Genomic DNA, 13,189 nt, shown 5'->3' on the forward strand with positions numbered 1-13,189 from the left:
CCCTAACCCTTTCAGTCTACTAATACTCTACTAACACTCAATTGAGAGTTAGTAGACATGTAGGTGCAACGTTACCTATAGTCAACAGAATGTGTTAAAGGGACCATCAAAATAAAGTGAAACCAATGTGTACTGTGAAGTTTCAAGGACAACAAAGTTTCAAAAACAACTGCTCAAACATTTCCAAATAACGGATGAAAAACAGAGAGCGAGAGAGAGCGGAGCCAGAGGCCAAAAGTGAGCAGAATGAAAGCAAGAGAGAGAGATGTGTGTACGCTACACACGAGACAATGGAGAGAAAGTTAGATAAGAGAGAAAAAAGGGACCAGAGCTAGGTTTAGAAATTTCTGAGTCCTGTTCCATTAAGAATGAATGGCTCAGTGCAGTTTCAACTCTAGGCAGTTCTTAGCGTTTGCGCTCTGTTTTCATTGGCGAGCTCGCTGACGTCAGCCCACCCTTCCAAAACACACTGAATTATTCAACCGCTTGTGGCCTATCGCTCCATCATCAGCACGTACGGCAACATATGTGTCCTGCCAGACATGCATAAGCATCGCTGTCGACACGCAAAGTGGGAATTGTGCCCAAATATAACACGGCTTTACTCCAGCGTTACTAAAATGTTTGCACGCCATCTCTGTAAACGACTGACAGTACAAGAGGAATCGTGTCCTTTTATTTTCAATAAAGTAAGTACTCTGAAAACATCAAATTCATAAATCATTCTTTTAGCATGGTAAGCCTAGAGTCGACAGAAACTGCAAGTAGTTACTTTTGTCTTCAGCTGAAACAGATAAGTTTGGTGAGCCATTTTTACCCACAGTGCTTGACAAAAGAAATGTGCCATCAAACCAAATGAGACAGATTAATGAAATTAATTTTTCACACAGTAGAACAAGAAGCGTTGGAGAAAGTTGGAGGGGAGAAACTCAAAAAGAAAGGCGCTTTGACTCTAATAAGGTTGCGGATGAATCGGCGGCTGTGCTGCTGATAAAGGAAACTCTGGCGGTGTCGGAGACATCCTCAGTCTCCGGTTCATCAGGGGTAGGAGGAACACGATTACGGCTTCCTCCTGAAGCATGCTGATAGGATTAACAGCATTAACCCAAATTTCCTGTGACACTGGTTAGCACCACTGCAGCTAGTGAGATACCCCGGTCCCCCTGATCACTGCTCATCGCTCTCCAGTGCACTGACCTAGCACACTTAGGAAAGTTTGGTCATGACTGTCATGGCTGAACATCTTTTTCTTAGGTTTTTTTTTTCTTTTCTTGTTCATCAGAATGGCACTGTTCCGGATATATCATCCGGGAATTGCTGGCCTATTGTTTAATGAAGTATTCAAACATCATATTAATTTGACTTGATTAATTTCAAACTATGTACACAAGTATGTGAGGCATTATTTGATTATTGTACTTTAATTTTGTTTTATATTTTATTTATTTATTTATTTTCAGTTACATTTTAATTAAAGGCATACCGTTTTACCGGCATCTTTATTTTATTTCATCTTTTTATTCTCACTGTCTTTATTTTTATGAATTGGTGCATAATCAGACACAAGGACTGTATGTGGCACTGTTTGAGTAAAATACTTTATTTTTGTTTTATTATTTGTTTATTTATTACATTTTATTTAATTCGTTTTTTAAAGCATACTTTAGCCTAATATTTTGAGATTTACAGGTATCTTTATTTAACTTGATCTTTTTCCTCACTTTTTAAATTTTTATGTATTAATGCGTGGTCAGACACAGGGACTGTGTTATGTGGCACTGTTTGGTTAGTTTTATTTTTTTATTTTTTTGTATCTATTTTTTACTGTAAATATATGTAGTATTTGTAGTATTTATCTATCTTTTTCCTGTCACTGTCTTTATTAATTTATATTTATTTATGTATTTATTTTTAACTTTTTACATTTTATTTTTAAAACATACTGCAGAAATTTACTTGAACATTTTATTTGATCTTTTTCAGGTCACAACTTTATTTTTGTGTATCTTTTGCATATTCAGACACAGGGACTATGCTATGTGGCACTATTTGATGAATGTGTTTGCCTGGCCTCTGTTGATCTTGATCTTGCCCTCTGGGACTGAGAGAGAGACAGCAAAAGATACAAAGCAGAGATGGATCCTCAGCAAATACAGGCTTAGTGATCACAGTCTAGCCAAAGAAGACAGACACAGACAAACATGGCATCCAAAGGAAAAACAAATCTGTGCTTACTGTGACACTGGCGAGGTTGGGACAGAGGCACACCTCTTATAAATTTGTGAAATAATTTGAAGAACTTATTCTTCTGTCACTGTTGTTGTTGTGTGCATTGATATGTTGGCAATATTGTAATTAAAAGAATAACACCGGTAAGCTATTGAGCAAGAATGTGACACTCCTCTTTTCAATTCATTTCCAGATGGGCAAATGGGAGAACCAGAGTTTGACTTTGAAATATCCTGTGTGGCCTCGCTTCAACTCTTTTGGTGATGCAGAGACAGACGACAATCACCTGAGCATTGTAACTCTAGAGGAGAAGCCTTTTGTCATTGTGGAGAACGTGGAGCGCCTCACAGGCACCTGCATGAGAAACTCTGTGCCCTGCCGCAAACACATCAAAGAGTAAGGCTTGTTTTTCTCAATCACTCACTCATCTACTGAAAGAATCACTCTCAAACTGATAGATGTTTGACATCGTGACCCTAGAGAGGTGTGCAGAGTGATGTAAGAGCACTCTTAAAGAGAGTTTGATATATGTTGAGGGTTGTTGATTGCATGACTACGTACATCAATCAATACTGTAGTGTTACTGTCCACTTGTCGTTGGAAGACACTAAATTAGATTTTTGAACTTTTATGTGCTTATTGTTCAAGGGAAACCCAAATGTTTTTTTTTTTTATAAATACATTTTATAAAATTAAGAATACCTTTTCTAATGTTACAGTAAAAACAATAACATGATGCTTCAGAAATCATTCTAATATGCTGATTCGATATCAGTGTTATCGAATACATGCCTTTACTGCCACTTTTGATCAAATTAATGCAGAATAAAAGTATTATTATCTTTCTTTAAATAGTACTGACTCCAAACGTTTAAACAGTAGTGTACATGTTTGAGTTTACATAAACAATTATTAAAAAGTCACAGTCATAAAAGCTGTTGTGATCTGTGAGCCTTGATTAACACTGAGAGTGAAAACTGCCCATGTAAAGAAACGCACAGGGGCTTTTATTGGATTTTTTACACTGCTAAATAGGGCGAAGAATATACGATCTCATAGGATCACTATATCCTGCTCTGTATGCATGAAAATTAGTCTCATCAAAGAACTGAGCACACACACACAAAGGCACAAGAGAATACGTGGATGCCACACATGTCCACTTGCAAACAGGCCAGTGCTCTCTGTTGTGTTCCTCCAACGACACAATTCCCACTCAAGCATCCATTGTGCCTGTTTGGAGGAAGAGGAGGAGGAGGCAGGAATTAATAAGACGCTGGCAGGATATAGTCCTGTCCTCCCTGAGATAGACCTGCCTCTCTTTCTTTGTGTCTCTCCCTCAGCCTCACTTTATTGGTTCCTCATCTGCTTGGTTTTAACAGCAAAATTACTCAGTCAACATAACTACTCAGCCATAATCACAGTAAACAGAACTAGACATTACCTTAGTGCATCAGAAACACCAACGGGAACATAGCGTAAACACGATCAGAGAGTTGTTATTATCGCCTTGTGGTTTGATAAACAACCTTCAAATGTACATTCTTAAAAGCTTTAGTTTGCTTATAGAGCACAGAAAATGTTTATGTTTTTTTGAAAGCTCATCTATCACTGATATATGCACAGTATTCATTTGGTGAAGCATTGTAGTTCATTCAGTACTCTACGATTCATATATTTGGAGTGATTTTTTTTTTCTTGAAAAAAATTTTTTGTAATCAGCAAGGATGTACTAAATTGATCAAAAGTGCCAGTAAAGACTTTTACATTGTTACAAAAAATTATATTTTATATAAATGCTGTTGTAAATGCTAAAAACATTTCCACAAAAAATATTAATTGCCACAACTATTTTTAACAATAAGATAATAAATAAATAAAAAATGTTTTGAGCAGCAAATCAGCATATCAGAATGATTTCTGAAGGATCATGTGACACTGAAGCCTGGAGTAATGATGCTGAAAATTCAGCTTTAGATCACAGGAATAAATTACATCTTTTTTAAAGTATTACATTCGAAAACTATTTCAAATTGTGATAATATTCCACAATATTACTGTTTTTTAATCAAATAAATGCAGCCTTGGTGAGCATAAAATGACTCTTTCAAAAACATTAACCCTACACCCGACCCTAAACTTGCCATTATTTACTCAGCCTCATGCCTTCTCCAAACCTATACTATGACTTTCACAAAAGGTGAATTTTTGAAGAATTTGTAAAAAGTGGTTTACATGATATACCATGTAATCTTAGTCTAATGAAGTAATGAAGTAGCAATGCCCAGTCTCAGTAGACTTAAGAAGACTCATTTGGACTGTTATTGTGTCTGCTTTTATGTGTTTATGGTAGTTTTGTATCCTTTTTGGACCTTGAAAGCTCTCAGTCCCCATTCATTGTAATTGCAGAGAAAAGTGTGACCTCAAAATAAGTAGATCTTCAAAATTTCTCCTTTTTTGTTTAATGAAAGAAGAAAGTCAGCAGGTCTGAAATGAAATAAAGATAAGTACACGATGACAGAATTTTCATTTTGATGGGTGAACTAATACTTTAAGAGCAAAAAAGTAAACTATATTTATGTGAAGAGTCACCCTTTTGGCCCAGTCTGACAGACAGACAGTCTAACACTCTGATCTTTGTCAGAGATAAATGCAGTATGATGATGTGGGAACGGCAGCTCATCTGGTATCCTCAGCTGTCGTTTTACCCTCTACTTCAGCTGCTGCTGAGGCCTGTAGATGCAGAAACTGATGCAGTGCCAGCTTGACAAGCCACAGAAACAGAGGAGACATGCTTCAGTGATCAGGACGCACACACACAAACAGATGCAAACAATTCAAGATCACTCTGAGCCACTGAGATATTTAAAAGCAAATGTCAGAATTCAGATAATCACCTCCAACTTTTACCTCTTAGATTTAACTCCTAGATTTTCACAAATTGTGTTGTCTTGGCAAGTGATCATATTAGCTTGCCTCATATTTAAAAAATCTCTAAAAGAACTAGAAGAAACAAACATGGTGGACAGTGTGTCTCCATAAGAATGTAATTGGTGTAGTAAAGGCAGTGAGGAAGTGGTCTGGTGACATAAGAGAGCCCCTCTTATTGCCGCTGGGTATCGAAATGTGAGGAAGACTCTGTTATAATATGGATTCTGCCTTGTGAGAGTTAGAATAGAGCCTCTGCAGGAGCCAGGGGAATTCATTGTGTGCGTCATAGCCAGCACAGAGGGGAAGAGATTGATTTGAAACTGGATTTTGCCTAGGCAGTCGAATGTGTGTCTCTCTCATTGTGGAGACAGGAAAGTTTGTTCATTTCTGCAGTCAGAAGGCATGCAGCCACTTCTTGCTGCCAAAAACACTCCTCTGCTTTTATACGATCAGTGCTAGGCTGGATTTACAATAAGCTTTTTTTTGTTTTTTGTCTAACACGATAACAGGGAACAAAAATTTCATAGCTCAGCTTTTCAGTCTTTTGTAGACTGCACTATCTGCATTGTAGACTCATTTATTTTGTTCAGGTACTGGTTATAGAGCAGCTAGGACAATCAGGCAAATGATTGTAAGTGATTAAAAGTGAAAATTCACTTCTTAAAGGTGTAGTAATATTTATTTTAATGATGCTTTTGATAAACAGAACATTTTATTATTTTATTTATTTATTTATTTTTAATTTATTTATTTTTTTCAAACTTTCGCTGCCATAGCAATGAAGGCTTATGCAATGCACAATTTTGAGCTGCAATACTTTTATATTTTAATAAAATATTTTAATAAAAATTTAGATAAGCAGAGTAATTTTTCATAGATTGTTTTGTTTTGTTTTGTTTTGTTTTGTTTTGTTTCGTTTCGTTTCGTTTCGTTTCGTTTTGTTCAACCTCTGGCATCTCCAGTAATGACTTCCACTTTCTCTGGGCAGACATAATTTAGGCATTTGCACTATTTTGAGGTCTCTGAAACCAATATTTATAGTCATTGCATGCAGTCTACATTGGGGGCTACATAGGGACTATATCAAATACATGGCGATAGCAAAAATAGTTTGCAGTGAGAAGAAGGATTTGGCACGCATGGGAGCAATCTGTGGAGACAAAGTATACTCATAAGTGTTTTTTTCTTAGTGTTGATCTGTTTAAAGAACATAGAGAGCCGAGTCTTAATTAGCTTCAATCTAAAAGTTAAATGAGGCTCCCAGGTGGCTTTGCTAGTTTAAGTGTTGTCTGTCTGAACTCTGAAGTGGAGATGCTCCACTCACAGATGGTGGCATGATTACTAATGCAGCTCTGTCCTGTCTGCAACCCTGTCATTTTTTTCTTTACTAAAGTACACTTTTCTCTACAAATTTAGCTACTTTGTACAACTATCAGCTAATTGGAGAGTGTTCTATATTCACCCCAGTCACTCATAATTATGTCTAGAACATGCCTCCCCAGAGTGCACGTTGTGCAGACTTGTAGTTAAGGATCTGAGCTGTTAACCAAAAGGTTGCAGGTTTAAACCCAAGAAGGGACAGTCCATTAACCACTGCCGTTTTGCCCTTGAGCAAAGCACTTAACCCCAGGCTACTCCAGCGGGACTGTCCCTGCAATAAGTGTTCTGTAAACTGTCTTGGACAAAACTAAAAGTTTTGCGCATTTCTGACTCAGTGTAAGGATGTCTGCGAATGAAAAAAATATGCACAAATCTGAATAAATAAACAAATCACTTGCTGATTGGGCAAAAAAAGACATTTAAAACTGTTTATCTAATTCTTGTTTAAAATGTAAATGTAATGTCTCAATAAATTGATAAATCATTTTTAAATGCAGCATCTACATTGCATTTGTTTGTCGTTTTGCCAAATGTTTTTCTTTTTATTCATTTCACATAAGTAAAGTGATTTATTTATTTAAATTAAAAAATAAAAATGTAGTATAACATAAATGTATTCATTAAGTTGAATGAATCAAATATAGGCAAATAAAATGGCAAATAAATAGACATATTTATATAAACTTTTTATCTAAATCATGTTTAAAAAATGTCACTAAATGTAACAATACATTTATTTGTTTATTTACATTTTTACTCTTAAGTTAATACAATTGGTAATTAATTAAATTATAATTAAATAAATTGGTAATTTTTTTTTAAGTGACACTCCTAGTTCTTGCCAGGTATAAACATCAATGTATCTGACTAACCACTTGGGATTGGATTACCCAGATTTTAATATCAGGTGTAAACAGGGCTTTGTTTGGGTGAGGTAGTACCCTAGGATGAATTCAGCTATGAAATAAATAAAAACTGAATGAGAGTATGAACACTAGATGTACTGTAAGCTGTAGTAATGCAGGTTCTACTTTAGTCGACCCCTTCTGACTGTGTCTAAAAACAGGACCTTCTCCCCCAGTCCAAATGAAATAATCATCTTGACTGCCCTGTAAATAGAATTGTCTTCCTCCTCGCTCGGGAAAACAGGAACCCCTCTGCAATTAAGTCGGCACAGATTGGCGGTGGTCTTTACAAGGCGTCAGAAATCTCCAGTCGACTGCAATTTTCACCAGAGGTTTGGCACTCCCTTGATGGCTCCCTGAGAGGCTCTCAAGGGAAAGCCCTACTATTCATTGTAATTAAGAAATTTCTCCACTGCCGGCAGCGAAAGGCTTTATCGTTCATGCTTCAGCACACTATACCTACTGTACTGTAATCCCAGCTAGTGAATGGTCTGCGCATGCAGGCTGCTGTCCAAAATATGCTTTAGACAAAGTGCAAAATACAATTGTGACTCCTCTTCTGAGTACTTAATCCCGCTCTGTTCACACAGAGATAGCTTATTGTGTACATGCAGTGGAAAATCACGTGAAGTTCACACATGCAGTATATAGTAACTGCACTAAAGGAGGGTTACAAAGATAACAACAATCATTTGTTTGTAATTTCATGTTTGTGGTGAGATTAAAATGTGAAAATATAATATATAATATAGTATAAAATATAATATATAATAATGTGTGATATATGTAGTCATGAAATCAAAGACAAGTGCTCAGATTCATTTCCCAAACATTTAAATTGCGACAATAAATATTAATTTGAATTTGTCAAATTCATACATTATGGTCTAGAGAGAGCACATTGTTTAAAAACAAAAGGCCACTTTGTAAATTTTAGTTTGCTGATAAGTGTTTGTGGTAATTAATATTTCTTTCATCCATCTACATTACCATTCAAATGTTGAGGTCGGTATGATTGTGAAAGAAGTCTCTTATGCTCTCCAAGGCTGCATTTATTTGATTAAAAATACAGTAAAAATAGTAATATTGTGAAATTTTATTACAATTTAAAGTAACTTTTTTTTCTATTTGAATATACTTTAAAATGTAATTTATTCCTGTGATGACAAAGCTGAAGTTTCAGCTGCCATTACTCCAGTCTTCAGTGTCACATGATCCTTCAGAAATCATTCTAATATGCATTCTAATCATTCTAATATTCTAATAGAATTCTGATTTGGTGCTCAAGTAGCATTATTGTAAATGTTAAAAACAGTTTTACTGCTTAATATTTTTGTGGAAACTGATCATTTTTTTCAGGATTTGATTAATATAGAACAGCATTTAGTTGAAATAGAATTTTTTTAGTAACAATGTACGTTTTTACGTTCACTTTTAATCAATTTAATGCATCCTTGCTGAATGAAAAGTATGTCTTTATTTAAAAAAAAAAACATCTTACTAAAACATCTGAAGACATGCCATACAGTATTTCTCCCTATGCATGGAACAATCCAGAAAATGCATCAGTCAGCTAAGCGTGAAATGGTCCTGACTTCATGATTCAGATATTCTGCTTTAAGTTGAACTGTGATTAATGTGCTCTATCCATCAGCAACACCACCGAGGGAGGAGGAACGTACATTAAAAAGTGCTGCAAAGGCTTCTGCATCGACATCCTGAAGAAAATCGCTCGGAACGTGAAGTTCACCTACGACCTTTATCTGGTGACCAACGGGAAGCACGGCAAGAAGATCAACAACATGTGGAACGGCATGGTGGGAGAGGTGAGAAGATTTAATTAGCCAAATCTGCCGATGCGATTTGTTATCGAACGCTGCTTTTCCATTTACAGAGATAAACAAAGGTTAGATTGAATAAAGTTTTGTTCTCCCATTCTCTCTCGCGCGCTCCACTGGAAGTAATTTTGTAAAAGTCAGTCAAAGCCTGATAGCAATCAAATGTGAAATTGGGGAAATGAGCTAGATATTTGTTCAATTTGGATCCAGAGGGAGCGAAACGCTAGAACTCAAGTTTCATTTGGCTGCAAAAATGAATCGAATATCCTAGGTGTTCTGTATATAAATGTCGCAGCTTTTGACTAAACCCCCGTGTCGTCTTGTCTCCTTCAACAGGTGGTGTACAAAAAAGCAGTCATGGCCGTGGGCTCCCTGACAATCAATGAGGAGCGCTCAGAGGTCATCGATTTCTCCGTCCCCTTCGTGGAAACGGGGATTAGTGTGATGGTATCCCGTAGCAACGGAACCGTCTCCCCATCAGCGTTTTTAGGTAACTATCTGCAGGGCACAGCAGATGTTTTCTCGACGATCGTCTTATTTCCACCTGTCAAAATATTGAAGTCTTTCCACCAATCAAACCCCAGATCCGACAGGCCGATAGAGTCGCCCACAAATCCGCTGAAGTGGGCCGCTTTTAGATTCATAGCACCCTGAGTGCTCCTTTATGCTTGATGGCACTAGATCAGCAAGCCATTATTTAATTAGCATAAGGCCAATAATTACAGGGTCTGAGAAACTTCCCCAATGGACACTTGCCAGTTTCGCATTTGCTTCCCACGGTAAAGCTCTTTTCATCTCTTCAGCTTGTCTATAGTCACATATCAAGCAGAATGCCTGGATGATAGTTGCTGACTGTGACTTTTTTCCCCGATCTACCTGTCTCTCGCTCCCCCTTCGCTACAGAGCCCTTCAGTGCGTCTGTGTGGGTGATGATGTTTGTGATGCTGCTGCTGGTGACTGCAATGGCTGTCTTCATGTTTGAGTTCGTCAGCCCCCTGGGCTTCAACAGGAACCTCGCTCAGGGCAAAGGTACGTAACTAGCACTCTCAGCTACTCACTCCCTCCCTCCACGGTTCCTCCTCCGTTTCCCCTGCAATGCAGTCGGTCTTTCAGTTTCAGACACACTAGTAAATCCTTGCCCTGCTCTGATAGAGCGTCTCACATCTGCACCACAAACCCCTTGTTCTTTTGCGAAACATTAAGGCTTAATTTATACTTAATTTCGGTGCTGAGTGGTTTCGGGCTCGGAGTTAGTTCAATAAAGTTCAATTCATTTTCATTTGATTCAAGTGGATCAGATTTAATTAATGAAGCCTCATTTGGAGTGCCTTTGTTACGTGACACTAAAAAGCATTTCTTCTTTTGTTAGACGACTCATTTAAAGCTTAGATTTTCAAAAGGGAGGTACGTCAAAGCAATCTAAAGATACATCAGCTGTCTATTTCTACAGCCACCTTACAAAGGAATCGTTCTAGGTTTACTTCTGTGTATTTATCGTAATGTTTCACGGTGAACTCTTGCATGCAGTTTCGCTTATGTGAAAACAAAAGGCCGATGAACTGTTCAAGAATATGAAGATTAACAGCTGAGCAGCAGGGTGCTGTACTTTGGCTTTATTCTGTGCAAGTGCTCTAATGACCGTGAAGAGGGGAGATTATGTTATTTCTGAAATTAAAGAACTGAGAAAGGCTTTGGCACGAATGAAGGATGTTAATGAAAACGCATCTTCCGCAGACCCCCACGGACCATCCTTCACCATGGGCAAAGCAGTCTGGCTGTTGTGGGGCCTGGTATTTAACAACTCCGTGCCCGTGCAAAACCCCAAAGGCACCACCAGTAAATTCATAGTGTCCATCTGGGCCTTCTTCGCTGTCATCTTCCTGGCCAGTTACACTGCCAACCTGGCTGCTTTCATGATCCAGGAGGAATTTGTGGACCAAGTGACAGGTCTAAGCGACAATAAGGTAAAACAATATTTATACACTAGTGTTCACATTTTTGGGGTCTGTAAGTTTATTTATTTATTTATTTTTAAAGAAATTAATTAATTATTCGGCAAGAATGCAATACATGGTAACACTTTATTTCGATAGTCCACTTTAGACATTATATTAACAGTAAGTAACTTTGCAACTACATGTCAACTAGCAGTTAGTAGAGTATTAGTAGACTGTCTGCTTAATATCTTCTAACACTTTCTTTGTCAACTTATTCTACTAACACTAAACCTACCCTAACAGTCTACTCTGAGAGTTAGTAGACATGTAGATGCAAATTAATGAGAATTAGTTGACATGTAGTTGACATGTATCGAAATAAAGTGTAACCCAATACATTAATCAAAAGTGAGAGTAAAGACTTTTATATTGGAAATATTTGAAGTTTTACTGAAATAAATGTCTATTCATCGAGATTTATCATGATTTACACAAAAATATCAAGTAGCACAACTGTTTTCATCATTTAGAATAATAATAGGAAAGGTTTCTTGAGCAGCAAATTAGCATATTAGAATAATGAATAATGGCTGCTTAAAATTTCAGCTTTACCATCAAAGGAACAAATTACATTTTAAAATATATTAAAATAGAAAATAGTTATTTAGGTAATGTAAGGATATTTATTTATAGATTATGTGGCAAAGTATGTGTGTGTGTCTCCCAAAGATCTAATGAAAGCTTCGCCACTGATGGCAGCACAGTGGTTTCGATCCTGTAATAGCGCAACAAAGTACTTTGACCTTTGGTAAGACGTTGCAGTCTCTGCTGGGTATTTACTGCAGCCTACAGTGTTTACTTTGCAGGCTTGAAGTTTTGTCGGGCGCTGGATGTTTTGTTCATGAGGCTCGTATCCAAGACTAACAAGTGCTCCTCCTTTACATGAAAACAAAGTCTTCACAACTGATTAGTATTTATTTCAGAGAGAAAATGCACAAGAATCTTTCATGAGAATCCTGCACCACGCCAGCATGCTGCTGTGAGTGTTGGATGACAATGAGCTTGAGCCTTCTTTAAAATAATCTGGATGCTTGGAAGGTTTAAAAAGGACTATGCTGCGCATTGCTTTGCAGAACTGGTCTGTGAAGAGAAAAACAGAAGAATAAAGACTACTGATGGCCTATACTATGAAATTAGAATAGAATAGAATAGAATAATATTTTCAGGCATTACTGTTAATTAAAGGCCTGTTTAATTAGTTCAAATATTTTTATTTTATTTATTTATTTATTGAATTTTTTTGGTGGTGGAGCTAGTAAAATTTTTTGAATAATAGTCAAAAATATGGCAAAACAAGTGAAAATCTGAACTAGTAGCCCATCCTGGCAAGTGTAAAATATCCTGTTTGAAAATAATCTCTTCAATCACAAATAAAACAAAGCCCAAAGCTATTTCACATAGATTGTGAACTCTCTTATGTAGCGGTGAGCTCTATTAAAGTAGAATAATTTGTCTTGTTCAGCTGTCATGGGACTTTTTGTTGGCGTTTTATTGTAAGCTCAGCATTTGTGTGGAGGATTCATAAATACAATGTCTTTTTGTAACTGGTAGTGAGCTGTTACTCTGTGTTAAATCCTGTAGGAGGACAGTCATTAAAGGCACAATATGTAAGATTTTTTTATTAAAATATCCAAAAACCACTAGAACAGTGTTATATATTTTGCTGACTTGTGTACTTACATTATCCCAGATGTTTCGAAGAATGTTTAAATCCAGAGAAATAATACATTTTAACTAGTGACACGGAGCGTGTTCATAGTGTCATTGTGTCGCCTGCCAATGACGTCATAACCCCTCAATTTCCGTTTTTTGTAGAAAACATGGAAACACCAAAGACGCTTTAATATGTTCTGCATTTTATTAGACCGGTGACGACTGCACAGAGTAGCATTCGATGGCTTTCGGCCTC

The 13,189-nt window shown here is 36.9% G+C and overlaps 1 protein-coding gene across 1 annotated transcript in view; it reads left to right on the top strand.

The window, feature by feature from the left end:
- Positions 1-13,189, top strand: part of LOC107733867 (glutamate receptor ionotropic, NMDA 2A-like) — a 41,640-nt gene that overhangs the window by 522 nt on the left and 27,929 nt on the right. Inside the window, exons 2-6 of the mRNA XM_016545696.1 lie at positions 2,423-2,625; positions 9,100-9,271; positions 9,620-9,773; positions 10,187-10,312; positions 11,018-11,247. Of these exons, the coding sequence (XP_016401182.1) occupies positions 2,423-2,625; positions 9,100-9,271; positions 9,620-9,773; positions 10,187-10,312; positions 11,018-11,247 (885 nt within the window). The remainder of the gene's footprint in view (positions 1-2,422; positions 2,626-9,099; positions 9,272-9,619; positions 9,774-10,186; positions 10,313-11,017; positions 11,248-13,189) is intronic.

The sequence above is a fragment of the Sinocyclocheilus rhinocerous genome, unplaced genomic scaffold, assembly GCF_001515625.1.
Source record: "Sinocyclocheilus rhinocerous isolate Xijiao unplaced genomic scaffold, SAMN03320098_v1.1 scaffold189, whole genome shotgun sequence".
Lineage (NCBI taxonomy): Eukaryota > Metazoa > Chordata > Actinopteri > Cypriniformes > Cyprinidae > Sinocyclocheilus > Sinocyclocheilus rhinocerous.